The sequence below is a fragment of the Podarcis melisellensis genome, assembly GCF_964234715.1.
Source record: "Podarcis melisellensis genome assembly, chromosome: 6".
Taxonomy (NCBI): Eukaryota; Metazoa; Chordata; class Lepidosauria; order Squamata; family Lacertidae; genus Podarcis; species Podarcis melisellensis.
In genome coordinates, this window is record NC_138538.1 from 72,861,630 (window position 1) to 72,881,006 (window position 19,377).

Sequence of the window (19,377 nt, forward strand, 5' to 3'; positions counted from 1 at the left end):
ATGGGCTACTTGTGAGATTCTTCCTTCCATAATTTACAGCTCGGCTGGATAAGGAAAGCAGAAGTACGAATTTTAAAAATGTAACACGAAAGGGAAGCCTCACTAGTGGGGGGATTAAAGCAAATGTAAAGTAAATGTGCTATGATGTAATGAACAAAAATGGCCACCTGCTCTTAGAAAACAGCCATTGCCCATCACCTCCCTGATTTGTGTAACACACTAGGAAAACAGTCCCCCCCCTTTAAAAAAAGGGAAAGAGTGTGTTCTTAACTTGCAGATTCAGAAGCGGCTTGCCTGGTTAGCTAGAGCCACAATGCCTAGCATCCCGGCAGCATGGGAGGAAGAGGTGTGAGGGGGCTACCAGGGTCATCTAGTCCAACCCACCACAAAGCAGGAAGCTTTGTCCAATATGGGGCTCAAATCTATGAGATACAGAGTCTCATGCTTTAACAACTGTGCTAAGCTAGTGTTGCGGTTCCAACCCACCGGGAGAGAAGCTTCTGTGCAGATTAAAATTTACCACTTTAATTGGCTGATCTAGCAATAATGAAAGTGTACGAGCCTTGTTTATATTGATTAATATAGAATAACATCATTTGTTTCTGTGTGTGAGCATGCAAACACACACACACACACACACACACACACACACACAGTAGTCTGACAATCTAAAAATAAAAATAAAAAATTCCTGGTGTCAGACACGTTAGACTAATTGGTGTTGAATCTGCCGTTAGCGGCATCCGCATTCCATCTAGTGAAAGCTTGGCTGCAATGCATTTACCAAGAAAAGATTTCATTCAGTGATTGTTCTGAAGTTTTATAAACAGGCTGCACCAATGAGCATAAAGAGAGAAAGGGAGAAAATCCTCTTAATTTTTATTTATTAAAATGGAGCTATTTTTTACATATTTAAAATATTTTATATCCAAATTACAGGGTATTTAAAAAGAAAAACCAGATAAATGCACAAAACTGGTAAAAATAAAAGCAGATCTCTCTCTCTAACTCAGTTTGGATCCAGTGCTAAACCATGATTTGGTGTTATGAGTGTTAGAAGGTTTGCATTCTCCTTCCTCCAGCACAGCCATGAAGGAAAGTTTGGGCATTTTTGTTCCATTTTTGATTAACTGCGGCTTACCATCCAAACCCAACAAACCATAGTGAATCTTAACTATGGTTAGCTGAAACAGACCAACTTCAAACCATGGTTTAATAACCAAACGATGCTTTTAACAAACCTTGGTTTAGGGTTATGACATAATGTGGTTAATCAAAACCTTCCAATGTCTTCCAAGATCTCATCCTCATAACATTAACCATGGTTTAGCAATACATCCTAAACACTAACCTCACCTTCTCTATAGATATAAACCATGATTCAAAATATAGTCCAGGACTGTAGAATACCTGAGACTTCAATAGGTTTATTTTCTACATGTTACAGAATCTTAACAGTTCTATGGAAAAATGGATTTGATCTCATAGGCAGAGAACTTCTTTGGCTAGACGTATTTCGGAAGATTAAGGAACAGGTCCTTGCTGGCGGAAGTCAATGTCGATCTTCAGGTTCTTCCAAGCGAATGTCTGTTTGAGATGTCAAGAAGGACTCCCAGGTAGCAAGGCACTTAAAACAAGAGGGGAGAAATTAAATTGAAGTCTTGCAAACCTGTTCTGATGTCTTGATGTGCGTGTAATATAAAACAAGCAGTAGGGTGAAATGTTAGGACCCATTAATTTTCCTAAGGATAGCAACAATTTACATCCATTTAAAAACCATGAGGAGTGATGAGCAGGGCCACAGCTTATTCTGACAAGTAGCTGCTTTGCCCATGTTCAGGAAATCGATTCCTGGTAACTGGCTGCTTATTTTAGGTACTTTTAACTTGAAAAGGTCTGCACTGACTATTACAGTCTTGATCACACTACAATAAAAGGTCAACGAATACTGGCTCTATGGATGGCAGCTCTTTAGGCAAAGGATATAAAAAAGCTTGCCTTCCTCTCAAAAGCACAGGGGCCTACCCCTTATTTACCATATTTTTCACCCCACAGGACGCATTTCCCCCCTCCAAAAATGAAGGGGAAATGTGTGTGCATCCTATGGGGCGAATGCAGGCTTCAGGAAGCTATCTGCAAGCCTTGCCAGCCCGGCGGGAGTTCCCGCAGGCTCACAAGGCTTGCGGGCAGCAGCCTGCAGCCCCGGTGAGTGTCCGCAAGCCTTGCGCACCCGGTGGGAGGTCCCGCCGAGTGCGCGAGGCTTGGGGCGGCAGCCTGCAGCCCGGAGCACACGGAGCCCTCCGGAGGCTGCCCCGTGCTTCGGGCAGGTATGCGCAAGGCTTGGGGCGGCAGCTGCGGCTGGGGGGGTATTTTTTTTAATTCATTCCCCCCCCCCAAAAAAAACGAGGTGCGTCCTATGGGCCGGTGCGCCCTATAGGACGAAAAATATGGTATTTACAGCTTTTACACATTGCTCTTTAGTCATGAAGCACACAGGTTCCTTCACAGATCTGCTTGCCTTGTGCCTAGAAAGTGCGGGTTCAAGCAGTTTTGCGCCTGCTCCGTGCTTTCTAGACACAGATCTGAGCAGTTTTGCCCTTTCCCCTTTGCTTTTACCCAGAAAACCTGCTCTCTAGTGCTAAATCAGAACAAACAGCAACTCATGGGAAATCCTATTGCTGTTTGTTCTGATTCAGTGCTAAACTGCAGGCTTTCCTGTTTGAATCTTTGAGCGTCAATTGTGTGAACGAGAAGGAGAATCGGCTAGGCATGGAAATTGTGATTTATCTTGAATTGTTTTGAAGATAGATGAAAGGAGATACTGGGGGATATTTAGTAAGCAGGAAAATTAGTCAAAGTCTTAATAAAGAAGGACACTGAAAAATGATCAGGGCTTTTTTCAGCTGGAATTCAGTGCCGGCACCTCTCAGATGGACGCCATTGCCATTGTAAGAGAACAAGGAAGATGCTCATGGTGAGTTCCAGCGCCATTATTTCTAGAAAAATAGCACTGAAAATGATTCTATGTAATCACATGGTATTATGATGAGGGCTGATCTGAAGAGCTAAATAATTTTTATTGGTTCAGGATAATGATGTTGGGTTGCAACGGCTAAGATTGCTGTGATCCTTTGAGTGGCAAGCAGAAATCACGTGTCTAATAAGAAGCATTGCTTTCACTTGAAGCCTGCATCGCTTTCTTTTGGGATTATGGGAGGGATGCCTCCAGTGTAAGAACGCTTTTAAATTTATCCAACGCGGGTGGCGCTGTGGGTTAAACCACAGAGCCTAAGACTTGCCGATCAGAAGGTCGGAAGTTCGAATCCCTGCGATGGGGTGAGCTCCTGTTGTTCGGTCCCTGCTCCTGCCAACCTAGCAGTTCAAAAGCACATCAAAGTGCAAGTAGATAAATAGGTACCGCTCCAGCAGGAAGGTAAACGGCGTTTCCGTGCGCTGCCAGAAGCGGCTTAGTCATGCTGGACACATGACCTGGAAGCTGTATGCCAACTCCCTCGGCCAATAAAGCAAGATGAACCCCACAACCCCAGAGTCGGTCACAACTGGACCTAATGGTCAGGGGTCCCTTTACCTTTACAAGCTGCAGATTTCAGCTTCTCATGAAACACTTTCTAAATTAAAGGCCAAGTTGGTTCCTAGCCCCGGTGGTTGTGAATACAGTGTAACCTTGGTTGTTGAACACTTTGGAAGCCGAACAATTTGGAACCCAAACGCCGACAACCCGGAAGTGAATACTTCCATTTTCGAACGTGCCTCGGAAGACAAACAGATTCTGAGGCACATTTCTCCATTTTTTAAAAGGAATTTGCCAACCAGCAATTGTGCCTCGATTGTCAAACATTTCGGAACGGATTATGTTCGACAACCGAGGTTCCACTGTACAGGAATTCAAGGTATTGCTAAGCAGTTTGCCCTGTCTGCCCACCCCCCGTGGGCAATGATTCTGTGCTAATGATTTTGAATATAGACACAGAGGTGGCAGCAACTAAGAAATATACAACAGTGTGATCTTCCATGCATATAGTGGAGGTCCCAGTTGGACCACAGCCTCCAGTCCATCTGACTGTAAAGACAGACTGTGGATCAATTTTACAGTAGCCACAACTGTGGAAAGGGCTGCAATGCTGTCATGTAACACTGGCTAAGGGAACACTTTACTGCTCTCCAGCCAACAGAATGGAGCGAAAATGCACTGCACTGGATCAGAAATTACTTCACATTTGTAAATACTTCATAGAACTTGCTGATGCACCAGACAGGATTATGGTGTAATTATTGCAGTTGCTAATGATCTTTAGGCACAGCTGCATGCAAAATTAAAGCACTTTCTGGGTTTCCCCCTATAGCTGATGTTCTGGTTTATATGTTGTAAATTGCAATGATATTCCCATGCAATATGTCATTGCAGGCAAGCTTCTTCCATTTCGTTTTTTGGTCGTTATCCTTTCCCTGTGACCCAGAACGGTTTTATGAGTAATTAGATCCGCAAATTACAAATCCAATCCCACACGTTGAAATTAAACTCCGTCTTAACATTTTACACTCCTTTGGTGAGTTTGTGCTAAAGGACCTTTATCTGGAATCACCCACCTCCCTGCTCCGTGCTAAGGGAGCGGAATGGAATAATTTCAGAGTAGCTCAAATGAAGGCCTCAAAAGTAATGTCACTTTTGCAGCTGATGTTTTTGCAGAAGAAAAGGCCTGGAGAGCCTGAGGCACAGAGACCTACTTTTGTATTCGTATGGTTAATTATATATCTTGTCAGCTGGAGCAGAGCTCTGATCTCCGACAACAAAATAAGCCACAGAAGGATCTGAATTTTGGAACACACATTTGGTTACATAAAAGTGGATAAGCTTTAAAAATTGAATAACTTATGTAAGTAAAAGAGGCTCTAAATCTTTGTGTTGAAAGGCAGCGCTACACTGTTGCTTCAAAGGCGAGTCACTTACTGTGATTTTAATTATAAAATGTCGTGCTTTGTCAGTTATAAACGAGAGCCGTTTTAATGTGCTTTTTCGAACCAATTCAGCTTCATACTTAAGCTGATGTCTACATGGTGTTCATCCTTGGTATTGCTTGTTCTTACAATGGTGCACCTGATTACTGCAATGGTTCCATATATTGCTGGATACCTATCTATCTATCTATATCTATCTATCTATCTATCTATCTATCTATCTATCTATCTATGGACACGGGTGGCGCTGTGGGTTAAACCACAAATCCTAGGACTTGCCAAGCAGAAGGTCGGCGGTTCGAATCGCCGCGACGGGGTGAGCTCCCGTTGCTCGGTCCCTGCTCTTGCCAACCTAGCGGTTCGAAAGCACGTCAAAGTGCAAATACATAAATAGGTACCGCTCCGGCGGGAAGGTAAACGGCGTTTCCATGTGCTGCTCTGGTTCGCCAGAAGCGGCTTAGTCCTGCTGGCCACATGATCTGGAAGCTGTACGCCGGCTCTTTTACCTTTACCTTATCTATCTATCATCTATCTATCTATCTATCCATCTATCTATCTATCATCTATCTATCATCATCTATCATCTATCATCTATCTATCTAATCTATCTATCTATCATCTATCTATCTATCATCTATCTATCTATCTAATCTATCTATCTATCATCTATCTATCATCTATCTATATCTATATCATCTATCTATCATCTATCATCTATCTATCTATCTATCTATCTATCATCTATCTATCTATCTATCTATCTATCATCTATCTATCATCTATCATCTATCATCTATCTATCTATCTATCTATCTATCTATCTATCTATCTATCTATCTATCATCTATCTATCTATCTATCTATCTATCTATCTATCTATCTATCATCATCTATCTATCTATCTATCTATCTATCTATCTATCTATCTATCTATCTATCTATCTATATCTATCATCTATCTATCTATATCATCTATCTAGCTATTGCATATTGCTGGAGACATTGGATAGTACCTCCTGATCTCCTGTCTCCCTGGCTTGGAAGTTTCTGCCCAGCGCCTCCGCCCTGTGGTCATTGAGAGCTGGCAGTCCCACAATCCTGACTTAGCAGATATAATAAACAAGGAGACAATGTCTGCCTCTGAGAATTCCTTAAACTGTGACCCTTGAACAGTTAAGGATTATATGCCCATTATACTGTAGATTGTCTTAACTCTAAGGGAAGGGTGTAGAACTTTACTCCACCCGAGGGATGCAGTCCTTTTTGTCCAACCCTTTAGGGCCTACATGCCAGCGGTGGATATAGCCAAGGGAAGCGGGTGGTGCTGTGGTCTAAACCACTGAGCCTCTTGGGCTTGCCGATCGGAAGGTCGGTGGTTCAAATCCCCATGATGGAGTGAGCTCCCACTGCCCTGTCCCAGCTTCTGTCAACCCAGCAGTTTGAAAGCACACCAGCACAAGTAGATAAACAGGTACTGCTGTGGCGGGAAGCTAAATGGCGTTTCCGTGCACTCTGGTTTCCGTCACGGTGTCCTGTTGCACTAGAAGTGGTTTATTCATGCTGGCCACATGACCCGGAAAGCTGTCTGTGGACAAACGTTGGCTGAAAGTGAGGTGAGTGTTACAACTCCATAGTCACCTTTGACTGGACTTAACCGTCTAGGGGTCCTTTACCTTTACTTTACCAAGGAAAAATGGGTGTGGCTACTACCTCCTGCATATACAGGGGCCTCCCCACTCGCATGTGATCAGCCCACACACAACTGCTGATGTGTGTGCGCTGGTTTTGGTGCTAGAAGGAGACAGGGCAGGAGTGGAGCAGGCTGCAACTGACTTGAATGTGTCCCACTGTCGCACATGGCGACCCAGAACAGAACACCCATGTATGCAAGGATTCCCCTGTACTCACATGATTACATATAGCGGCCACTACCACAAAACTGCCCCCGCATATTTTCTTCTTGAAGTCATGCTCTCCCTGCCCCCTCCCCACTGTCCTGAGCTATTTTGTGTGGTGCCGGCAGTTTAGAACCATGCACCCAGACAAAGGAGAGCTTGATGCGAATCTCTGCTCAGCTGGTGAAGACTCAGCAGGTACCAGTCACTTTCATTCAGCCTAACAATCCTCACAGGGTTGCTGTGAGGAGGAAGTGGGATAACCCTGTGTAGGCCACTCGGATGAAGGGCAGGTTATAAACCTTTTTATTTAAAAAAACAATTGGGTTGAATCTGATTTCTGCATGTGCAAGGTGAAGTATGGGGACTCTAAAAGAGAGCTGCAGTAGATAGGAGGCACTGTTTAAAAATCAGAAGGAACCAGAAGAACAAAGCCACCATTGGGTATTACTTCTAAAGTTATTGCTAAGGTAAAGGTAAAGGGACCCCTGACCATTAGGTCCAGTTGTGACCGACTCTGGGGTTGCAGCACTCATCTTGCTTTATTGGCCAAGGGAGTCGGCGTACAGCTTCCAGGTCATGTGGCCAGCATGACTAAGCCGCTTCTGGCGAACCAGAGCAGCACACAGAAATGCCGTTTACCTTCCCGCCGGAGAGGTACCTATTTATCTACTTGCACTTTGACATGCTTTTGAACTGCTAGGTGGGCAGGAAAAGTTATTGCTACCCCACCCCTAATAATAATAATATTTTTTTTTTATACCCCGCTTTTCCCATCCAAGACCGGGCTCAGGCTGGCTAACACCAAGTATAAACAATTGATTAAAATACAACTTAAAAACAAGATTAAAATACAACATTAAAATGCGGCCTCATTTCAGTAGAAACGCAAATCAAAAACGTTTTGGGGATGAAAACGTCAAATCTTCCCCAAGGCCAACTATCCAGACTGGTCTTACATGGGCCAGAAAAAAGCCAGGGAAGTCCCTAAAAGAGTTTCATCACAGAGGGAAAAAGGAAAGAGAGGGAGGGAATCAAATTGGCTCCAAGCCAAAGGCCAGGCGAAACAACTCTGTCTTACAGGCCCTGCAGAAAGAAATCAGATCCTGCAGGGCCCTGGTCTCATGAGGCAGAGCGTTCCACCAGGCTGGAGCCAGTGTTGAAAAGGCCCTGGCTCTGGTTCCTTGGAATCTGACTTCCTTAGGGTCCAGGACCTCTAGGGTGTTGCTATTTATGGACCTTAAGGTCCTCCGTGGGGCATACTGGGAGAGCTGTTCCGTTCATGGGGTGTGGCTGCCGTCACATGCTGACAGCTTCTAGGAGCCACAGGTGAGAGCTGAGTGCAAGGTCGACACCAAAGGTGGACAAACTATCTCAGAAGCAGCATGAAGTGTCCACCACCAGTGAAACTACCCCTTCCTTAACACCCCATACACAGGCTGGTGAGGGTAGCCAATGGGGTCTCAAACCCTCAGTGATTTAAGGACTTCCCCTCCATGTGAAGACAGGCTCTGGTAGGTTGAGTGGACGAGACCAATAGTGGGCCCAGTGGTCAAGAAGGCAGTTTCTGCATGTGCTGTAGAGGGAGGTGAGGGGCAGGTGGGGCTCATCAACATGGGAAGGGAGCTCCTCTAGGAGAAGGAAAACTCTGGTCCTAACCTCTACTGTCTTGTGGGAGAAGAAGGAGCTAAGAAGTAAACCCTACACAAATCTGGAGTGGAGCTCCTAAAATTGTTAAATGGCTCCTTGTACACCTCCTTTGGCAACTCTTGCAGCCAAGCTGGTGCCAAACGTATTGCTCTCATTTCTTTTGGACCATATCAGTGAGGCTAAGAGGGAGTCTTGTCATCTAGGCAGCCTGGGACCTCCATACACACTTCTGGGCTCACACCCTAGGGAGGTCACTTCAGTGCCGCTAACGCAGCAGTTTGACTTCACCCCCGGAGGCTCCCTCTGTTGTTTTTTTTGAGACAGACAAATGCCAACAACCCCCAGGGCTGTGTACTCTCTCCTGTGCAAACTCCTCATTCTACAACACTCATCCCAGGCTATCATCTCTCTAGGAAATGAGCAGTATATACAGGTAAGCCTTGCTTTTGAGTGCTACTGATTTCATCTCGACTTAAAACTGCTTGACACTTTTTTTCTGGACGTACACCCCTTCCAGCAAGATGCTGCAATGGCTAATGAAGCTATCTCTCCCCAAAATGATGAATTAAACATTATAGATATGGAGCGCAATGGAGAACAGCAGAAAACTCATCTGTTCTTGTCGCAGGGGAAGCCCTGCTGATATGTGACAGTACAAACACAATAGTGGTGGTTACCTGCTGGTTTGTGAACAGCGTGCTGTTCTTTTGATTGTCAAGCAGTCTGCACTTCTGCATCCATGTTGTTTTTTTTATAATACCCACCACGGTGTGGGATTTGTGTGTGTGTCACGCACACGCACACACATTTAAAAGACACCTCCTACACAGCCTCTGAGGGATGTACGCACAGCATTTGATTTCTCATTGTATGATTACTCCACACTTGGCAACTGGCAGCTGAATATCTGACTGATTACAATGAAAGGCATTGTGCTCCGCGAGGATACTGAAGTTCTGCCTGCGATGGTTCATTCATTGGTACATACAGGTTGCTGCTGTGTCACAAACCAGTCTGTGGCCTAGCTGCCTTTTTCACTGAGCCAGAGGGGCAAATTCTCGATTGGCTCTGGATGGGTGCAACTGATACTGATCAGCAGCTGGCTTCTTCTGCAAATATATATAAAGTCAGTCTGCATGTTTTCAATCTTTGCATAGGGCAATGTCCACAATGCTAGCAATCTAAGTGGAGAATCATGCTCCTTACTCAGACATAAACAGGATTGTCGGCAATGTGAGAAGGGCCAGCACACCGTTTCCCCAAACTTGTGCCCCCAGCTGTTTTAGGACTACAGTTCCTATCATCCCTGATCACTGGGATGCAATGGTGTCCACCTGAGAGGTGTCAGAACTGAGTTTCAGTGATTTCCGGCAGGGGGGGGGGAAGCCAGGGTTGTACTGCTAGTAAAGGTAAAGGGACCCCTGATCATTAGGTCCAGTTGTAATTGACTCTGGGACTGTGGTGCTCATCTCACCAGCGCCGAGGGCCTTCTGGTGGTTCCCTCATTGTGAGAAGCAAAGCTACAGGGAACCAGGCAGAGGGCCTTCTCGGTAGTGGCGCCCGCCCTGTGGAACGCTCTCCCATCAGATGTTAAAGTGATAAATAACTACCTGACATTCAGAAGACATCTTAAGGCAGCCCTGTTCAGGGAAGTTTTTAATGTGTGATATTTTAGTGTATTTTTGGTTTCTATGGAAGCTGCCCAGAGTGGCTGGGGAAACCCAGCCAGATGGGCGGGGTACAAATAATAAATTATTATTATTATTATTATTATTATTATTATTATTATTATTATTATTATTAGCCGAGGGAGCCGGTGTACAGCTTCCGGGTCATGTGGCCAGCATGAACCAGAGCAACGCACAGAAATGCCGTTTACCTTCCCGCCGGAGCAGTACCTATTTATCTACTTGCACTTTGACGTGCTTTTGAACTGCTAGGTTGGCAGGAGCAGGGACGGAGCAACGGGAGCTCACCCCATCGCGGGGATTCGAACCGCCGACCTTCTGATCGGCAAGTCCTAGGCTCTGTGGTTTAACCCATAGCGCCACCCGCGTCCCTGGGGTTGTACTGCTAATCATTAAAAAAAAATCTTATTTGAAACCAGTGGGGCATTTGCCACACAGTCCAACAAAATGTTGACAGCATTCTGCATTGCTAGACCAGCTTTAGGCACCCAGAATAGAATTCCACTACATGGCAAAAAGAAAGCTTAGGTATCAACAGTTATGCATAGGAGGCTGACTTTTTATCAAATCATTGGTCCTTCCAACTTAGTATTGTCCACACTCTCCAGTATTTCAGACAGGGGACATTTCCAGCTCTGGCTGGTGATGCCAGGACTGCTACAGTGTCAACAAAGCCCTGCAACTCATTGTAAGTCATTTCGCTCTGTGCAGATCAGTTTGCAGGTACGCTCTGTTGTTGAAGTACTTCATACAGTGACAGCAATAATCTGGCTTAAGGAGGATAAGACATGTTCTTCCATACTAGCTAAATGGGGCTCGACAGACTGACAGCAAAAATCCTCAGGCAAACGTACCTAAGAAAGCATGTGGAACAACTCTGAGGTCACATCTTTACCCCAGACTTCACAAAGGGGAAACAACATTTTAGAAATACTTGTCTGATACGATGGAATCCAAGGCAATAAAAGGAACAAAACACAAAGCAAAGGGGCCATTGCAACCTCTTTGAACATCTCAGTGTAATGTTTTACTGTGCTTATTGATTTAAATTTTCTTTGAATACTTTTAATTGCATTTAAATGCTTTAAATAGCATTTGTTTTTTTCACTGGTGTGTTTACTACCCTAGACTCCTTTGAAAGGAAGGGCAGGATATAACTTTAATAAATGAAAATGTAATAAAGGGGGGGGGGGGAGTGTCATCACCCAGAATACATGCCATGATTTTTGCATGCATTTGATACCAGCAGGTAAATGGAAGTGCAACATAGTGGCTAGGAGAAGGAACCCTGAGTCAAGAAATCACTGGTTCAAATCTCAGTCTACCTAAGAGGTCACTAGGTTTCTGTAGGCAAGGCTCAGCTCCCCATCTACACAAAGGGCACAATACATTATGGTTTACATGAGAAGGTTGATGGAGGGTTACGGAGACAGCACGTCTGTGAGACGCAGAGATGGGCAAGCCTGCTGAGACTCTCCTCAGATTGGTGCAGGAGCCCTCCAAGGTTTCCTGGAAATAAATGGTGAAATCACAAATAAATTTCCCCCAGCCTTTCTTAAACTATCTCGGGAAAGTGTTGCTCTGTCCCCTTGCCAGCAGCCCACCGCTGCCCGGGCACACGCTTTTCATCTTCCCTTCCTCTAGCATCACTGGCAACCTGGAAGAAAAGCAAAAGAGAGCATTCCCCCCCCCCTCCTTTTTTGTCACCCTGGCGAGATTCTGTGGGAGTACAGGTGACCCGTTGAAAGCAGGAGGTGGTGGGGAAGCCAGAAATTCCATTCCAGCTTGGATTTTGATCTAAGCCAAAGAAAAATGTCAAGGCGTGTAGCATTCTCTCCTCTGTTTGAAGATAGTTCCCTGAGGCCCTGAAGTCTGATAATCGTTCCTGGCATGTCTAATGTGACAAACCTTTTTAAGGCAAGACTGGCGAACCTCTTTTTGGCCTGATCAGTGGGTGTGGCCCAGTCAATGCCTCTCATGCATATCATATATATATGCGCGCGCGCGCACACACACACACAGATGCAGATCAGCTGAGGAAGGGATTAATATACTTTAGTTCCTTCTCAAGTTATTAGTCTGACAGCCCAGTTCTGAGCAGTTGCACCAGCATATAAATGCTGGGGATGGGTTAGAGCAGATGTTGTTGGGACTCCAGCTCCCATTAGCCCCAGCCAGCATGGCCAATGGTTGGCGGTGATGGGAGCTGCCATACAACAACATCTGGAGAACCACAGGTTAGCCACCTTCAAATATCTTGAGAGCTGTGCACTGGCACTGCATCGTAATAATACTGGAGAGCTGGTGCAATGGCAGGCATTGTAAGGAGGTCACTGTAAGAATTCACAGATATACTCAAAAGCAAATGCTTATGTTTGGGTTGCAGATCCTTTTTTCCTCCTACGAAAAACCCAAACTGCCTCAAGACCAGTCTGTGAACAGTCTAATAATTTTAGAGCACAACATTTGTATGACTAGCTTTGGGGCATGCATCTCTGATAGGAAAATCCAAAAGTCCTGAGTGGATAGGAGGAAGCTAAGGAAATGTCAAGAAGCGGCAAAGCTTCAGATACGAGGAAGCGTTTTGATCTTGATTTACAGGAGCAGATTGTCAATGCCCCGTGCCTCTCTTAGACAAATTTAAACAGATCTGATAATCAAGAGCTCTCTCTTTCTAATTACATTATGTTGAAAGCATTTGTAAATTCAGCACTGAGAGGTCAGATGAAAACCATTCATATTAGGGAAAACCCATATTAGAATACAACAAGGTATAGAGACTCTCTGTATATTTTTAAAGGAACTAATTAATATGGTGCTCTCAGTCAGAAAATATAGCATGGCTCCTTTTCAAGGTTGTTAAGGGGGGGGAAGAGCTGTGCCTTCTATGGCAATTTCATTTGTTCAAAGACTCCATTCAATTGGTTTTATTTACAAAGAAAACTAGTTAAACTTACTTATTTCTGCAAAAAGCTCTTAGATGGCATGGGGGTACCACATTAAGGTTTTCTGTGGATCAGGTCCTTAGCATTTTGCAGCAAACATTAGACATCCATGTAAGACATTCATAATTAGATATCTTTTATGATATACTCCTTATTGCAGTGGTCACATCTGACCATCACACTAAACCACGGTTTACTGTGACCTGCAGGAGCAGAGACAAGCTGCAACAAGCCTTGAGCTTTCATGCTCCTCTCTCCTCGTGTATGGCTGGTTGGAGGATCTCAGAAGCTTTTAATTTCACTTTTGGTTAATCTAGTTTGCTGTGTTGCCTGGTATGACAAATTGTGGCTAATGTAAACATCTGCTCAGTTTCAAAAAAGCCTACTCCAAACTGAAGCTGGCTTGTTAAAACTAATTCATACCTAATTCAACCATAATTCCAGGAGCAAATGGCACGGCAAACTTTAGTCAACTAAAAATGGAAGCAAAGGTTTTCATACTCCTCCTCATGGCTGCATGCGAAGAGGAGAGGAGAGATGAGGAGCATGCAGGATCGAGGCTTCCTGCAACTTGTCCCTGCTCATATATGCTACACAGAACCATAGTTTAGTGTGATGTGCGAATGCAGCCAATGGCTTTAAGAAAATAAAACGAGTGTGACCCTCTATTAGTCTCCCCCCTCTTGCCCTACCCCAGTGTCTTTAAAACAGCTTGACATTCATAAGTTTAATAGGCAAAACTTTTTTTATTGTATGGAGATAAGAGATAGGACCCTTGTACCTACGGGACCGCCTCTCCCGGTATACCCCACGAAGGACCTTAAGGTCCATAAATAGCAACACCCTAGATGTCCCGGGTCCTAAGGAAGTTAGATTAGCCTCAGCCAGAGCCAGCGCTTTTTCAACACTGGCTCTGGCCTGGTGGAACGCTCTGTCTCATGAGACCAGGGCACCGCAGGATCTGATTTCTTTCCGCAGGGCCTGTAAGACAGAGTTGTTCCACCTGGCATTTGGCTTGGAGCCAATTTGATTCCCTCCCCGTCTTTCTTTTTCCTTTCTCCTCCTGTGAGGAGGCTGCATTTTAATGTTTTGATGTTGCATTTTAATCTTGTTTTTAAGTTGCATTTATTCAACTTGTTTTTATTATTAGTTGTTAGCCGCCCTGAGCCCGGCCTTGGCTGGGGAGGGCGGGGTATAAATAAAATTTATTATTATTATTTATTATAGCTTAATTTGCTTGATCTCTTCATGCTGGGTTGCTGTTTAAGGAAAAGGAACAGGTCCAATAAAAGAGGTGGCAGCTCTACCTTGAAGCTAATTTCCATCTCAGCCACACCAATTTAAATTTGGCCTACTGATTAATCAACTAAAGCGCTCAGTGATGGATCTACTATTCAAATCTTGCAGTCTTCTTCTACACAGCCCCGGAAGGCAAAGTTTCCCTGTCTCAAACGCTTGCAGCTCTCTTGAAGCAAGATAAATACATGCTTCCATCCTTACACTTTGTAAAACAAGACTGCCCTCTGTTGACCGTCAGCTCAGAAGCAGTTCAAGCTCACAGCAGCTAGCTGAAAGGCCTATGTTGGAATATAAAGCTGCATTGCAAATGGTTTCTTTTCTTAGCGAACTGTACAGAGAAAGCAAACAATCCCACAACGCTTTACTAAAAGTGCGTCTTACCTGTTCATAATAGTGGATATTATTTTCTGCAACATCGCAAAAAGCCAGTTTCATGTCAAGGCGCATACTTTCTTTCCATCTATCCCAGTCAGCTTTCAGAGCATTATTGGCGCACTCTACTTTATCTTCAAGTTTTCCAATCTCTTCTGATAGCTAGACAAACAAACAAACAAACAAAATCAGACTAAGTAACAGAGGGTGAAATCCCAATCAAGAACTCGGTAATGGAAACTTTGTTAGCATCAAAGCAAGGTCTTTGTTGCGTTTCTAGAATGCAGATGCAGGCAAGAGACCTTTTCTCTTGGCTGCAATTTTAAAAATCCCAACCTATTTTCCAGCAAACTCGGGTTCTTTGGAAGGTCAGTGATGGCTGACAAGTTTCCCTGAAGAACTGCTTGCCTATTGCATTCATGAATGAATTTCATGTCATTCGTAGCTGTGGTATAATGAGTTAGCTTTGTTCCTTCTTACCAGGTAACACAAAGCAACTTATACCCAAAAATAATAAAAACCTAAGAACACAGCAGTGCAGGAAGAAAGAGAGATAAAAACACAGCTAAACAAAAAGGCAGGACCAAATTTCCTGTGCCACTAAAAGAGGAAGTGCCACTTTTCATGCTAAGTACTAAAAGCCCAAGGAAAAAATAAAGAGTCTTTGGTGCCTCTGCTTTACTGGTAATGATTCCACCACCCCCCCCCCCGGGAGTGTAATTCAAACATTCAGTAGCCATCATTCTTCCCTTAATGTGCTCCTCAACTTTTCCCTTTCTCTTCCAGACTGTGGCACTAACTGGAAGAGAGAAAAGGGTCACGTTCTCTGAGCAGGGTTCAGTTACATGGCCATTTTCAAAGTGTGCTGCAGCTGAGCGAGTTTGGACATTAAAATATTGTGTGTGTGTGTGTTTTTTTTAAAAGAAATAAATGAAGAGGACCCCTGTGCCACCTCTTCTCATTGCAAATTAAAGAACACTACCCAAATCCTTGCCCCAAACATAAACTTTTTACCCTAAGATCTTGAGGGGAGGCTTTCCTGCCCCAACGGAGAATTTTCACTAGATTTCTTATCATTTTCTCTCGTTTTCCCCCTCTCTTCTTTCCTCCTCCTTTCTTTTTCCCCCCTTTCCTCTATGTTTTTATTTTATTTAGATTAACGTTGGATAAGAAAGATATCTGGTATTAAGTTTTATACCTATCTCTCTTTATAAGCTCTCATAAAATTTCTTCAAAAAAAGAGAATGTTCACTACAGACTAATACGCACGCAAACAAACTTCTTTCTCTCTCCGACTGCTTCAGCAAAACTGGAAACCAAAGAGATGTTGACACCTTCAAACAATTCTGGAATGGAGCTAAAGCAACTGTGCATCCCTAAGATTTCTGGCTGTTGCAGGAAAAAAAGCTGACTCCTCATGTTGGCCTCAGGTTTCCATGACAGGGATATATATATATCCTTGGGAGCTTATGGTGGTCACTGGGAGTAACCATCATTACATTTTTTGCTGCGCTGACTTCCTGGTGGTTGCCATAGTAACCACCTTGCTGCACCCACTGCAGACAAGCTGCAGTTACTTCCTGGTCGATTCTTGTTTACTGCCATGTAAGTTGACCAGGGCTCAGGTACCTTTAGGAGCGATGTGTAAGAGGCATTTTTTGGGCAGGCGACACTTATTGTGCCATAGAGCTGCTGAGATGAAGTGCACCTGCCAAAATGCTGTCTTCTCTACAGCTGTTCAAAGTATGGAAGCCCAGTTCCCATTCCTATTCTACCCAATTGCTTTATTGCAGTGTCAGGTTTGTATCTATCATCTATCTATCTATAATATATATCTATAATTTTTATTAAATTTTATGTTTTACAATTTAAAATACTCATTTAAGCATCATTAAAGTATCAATGACTTCCTTTCTTCTCTTTCCATGGTTCGTTTTGCATATCATAAACCCCTGCATATTTTACAAAAACTAAACCATTCAGTATTCCATTACTGCATCATCAAAACTTATTTACACTGTTGTATTTATCTTAATGCTGTCAACATTTTCAGGTGTACATATCCCCACCCCACATATATTCAATAAACATTTCCCAATCTTCTCTAAACGTTATGTTCTTCTTGTTCTCTTATTCTATATGTTAAGTCTGCAAACTATGCATATTCTGTCAGCTTAAGTTGCCATTCTTCTTTAGTTGGGACCTCACTCGTTTTCCCTTTTGGGGTTAACAAAACACGGGCTGCAGTAGTAGCATAAATAGATAAACTTTTTGACACCTGGGAATTTCAGTCTTAATTATCCCCAACAAAAAGGACTCTGGGTTTTTTTTTGCGGGGGGGGGGGGAGGACTTTTAAACATTTCTTTACAATTCATTATGGATTACCATATTTTTCGCTCCATAAGACGCACCAGACCATAAGACGCACCTAGTTTTTGGAGGAGGAAAACAAGAAAAACAATATTCTGAATCTCAGAAGCCAGAACAACAAAAGGGACCGCTGTGCAGTGAAAGCAGCGATTCCTCTTGCTGTTCTGGCTTCTGGGATAGCTGTGCAGCCTGCATTTGCTCCATAAGACGCACACACATTTCCCCTTACTTTTTAAGAGGGAAAAAGTGAGTCTTATAGAGCAAAAAATACGGTATTTCCCAATACCCTTTTACCCTTTTACAAGTCCAGGGTTTGTATCTACCTCTTAGGTTGATGGGACTTGGGAGTTCCACATCTGGAGGGCCACAGGTTGCCCATCTTTGGTATGCACCAGTGTTTCCCAAACTTGGGTCTCCAGCTATTTTTGAACTACAGTTCCCATCATCCCTGACCATTGGTCCTGGTAGTTAGGGATGATGGGAGTTGTAGTCAAAAACAACTGGAAACCCAAGTTTGGGAAACACTAGTATACACAATACTGAGCCAATTGAAGGGCCAACTGGGTATAAAGCAGCTCCATCAGTTCCTCCTTAGTTTGACCGCTTCAGTTCTGTCTTCATGTACAGTGGTACCTCGGGTTAAGTACTTAATTCATTCTGGAGGTCCGTTCTTAACCTGAGACTGTTCTTAACCTGAAGCACCATTTTAGCTAATGGGGCCTCCAGCTGCTGGCGCGCTGCCGGAGCATGATTTCTGTTCTCATCCAGAAGCAAAGTTCTTAACCCAAGGTACTATTTCTGGGTAAGCAGAGTCTGTAACCTGAAGCGTATGTAACCTGAAGCGTATGTAACCTGAGGTACCACTGTAACCCTGAGAGGTAGGTTGGGCTGAGAGAATGGGTCTAATCCAGGATTTCCTATTGACCACCGTGGCTGAGTAGGACTGTTGACCTGGTTCTTTTTGGTCCAAGTCCCACGTTCTTTCTGAACTTGCAAAGCTGCTCTTAAAGGAGCCGATTGCAACGAAGGGTCAGGAAAGGGGCAATTCACAGCTGGCCAAAATTATGCGCTTCAGCTTGGAAGCTATTGCTATTTATCACATGGCCTATCGGATGAGATCCATTTTTCAGTCTTAGAAACGACTGCCAAAACTGTTCCCGGTCCCAATCTCCTCCCTCTTATCAGGCGTCACAGCTGACTTCCCCGCAGGAACGAATCGATGTCCCCTATAAAGACCAAGCGTTCTAGCCTTTTGTCAGCGCTAATGACCTGTTTGTGATTCCATTTCTCTGGCACAACTACTCTTCGCATTACATTCACGCTCATGCCACTCACTGTCAACATAATTTCTGGGTATCCGCTTTCAAAGGCAAGCTCAACCGGACAGTTGTGTTGTGCTCATTAAGGTCGATGAAAGCGCTGCCTACGAGAGAGAAAGGGGTGGGGGGTTGCTGAACAGAGCCAGATTCTGTTCTGCACAGCAACCAAGCAACGTGCATCTACAGAACCGGTTTTCATGTACCCCAAACAAAGTCTTTCCTCGTCATGCGACTGTGCTACGGATTGGGAAGTCGCTATCACAATTTTATTAGGAGGCAGTTCACAGCCTCAGCTCCCCATCTGCAAATTCATGGATAAGAATCATTTTTATATGCAGTGCTTTTTTTCTAAAAAAAAAAAAAATATGTTTAGGGGTACTCTCATTTTCCTGTTTGTTTGTTTAGTCGTTTAGTTGTGTCTGACTCTTCGTGACCCCATGGACCAGAGCACGCCAGGCACTCCTGTCTTCCACTGCCTCCCGCAGCTTGGTCAAACTCATGTTAGTCGCTTCGTGAACACTGTCCAACCATCTCGTCCTCTGTCCTCCCCTTCTCCTTGTGCCCTCCGTCTTTCCCAACATCAGGGTCTTTTCCAGGGAGTCTTCTCTTCTCATGAGGTGGCCAAAGTATTGGAGCCTCAGCTTCAGGATCTGTCCTTCCAGTGAGCACTCAGGGCTGATTTCCTTCAGAGTGGATAGGTTTGATCTTCTTGCAGTCCATGGGACTCTCAAGAGTCTCCTCCAGCACCTACTCATATTGAAATACTGCCCCTCAATGAGGCCAAACTTAGATTCACAAAATGTTTAGGGGTATGCGTACCCCCAGAAAAAAAGTGCTGTTTATATGATTTCTTTTTTGTTG

At 44.1% G+C, this 19,377-nt stretch overlaps 1 protein-coding gene across 2 annotated transcripts in view; it reads right to left on the bottom strand.

Annotated features, from left to right (window-relative positions):
* Positions 1 to 867: 867 nt before the first annotated feature.
* SNX7 (sorting nexin 7) overlaps positions 868 to 19,377 on the bottom strand; it is a 48,055-nt gene continuing 29,545 nt past the window's right edge. For both annotated transcript variants that reach the window (XM_081914247.1, XM_081914248.1), the window contains exons 8-9: positions 14,836 to 14,988; positions 868 to 1,627 (exon numbers count right to left, since the gene is read on the bottom strand). In XM_081914247.1, the coding sequence (XP_081770373.1) occupies positions 1,553 to 1,627; positions 14,836 to 14,988 (228 nt within the window). In that variant the 3' untranslated portion in view covers positions 868 to 1,552. The remainder of the gene's footprint in view (positions 1,628 to 14,835; positions 14,989 to 19,377) is intronic.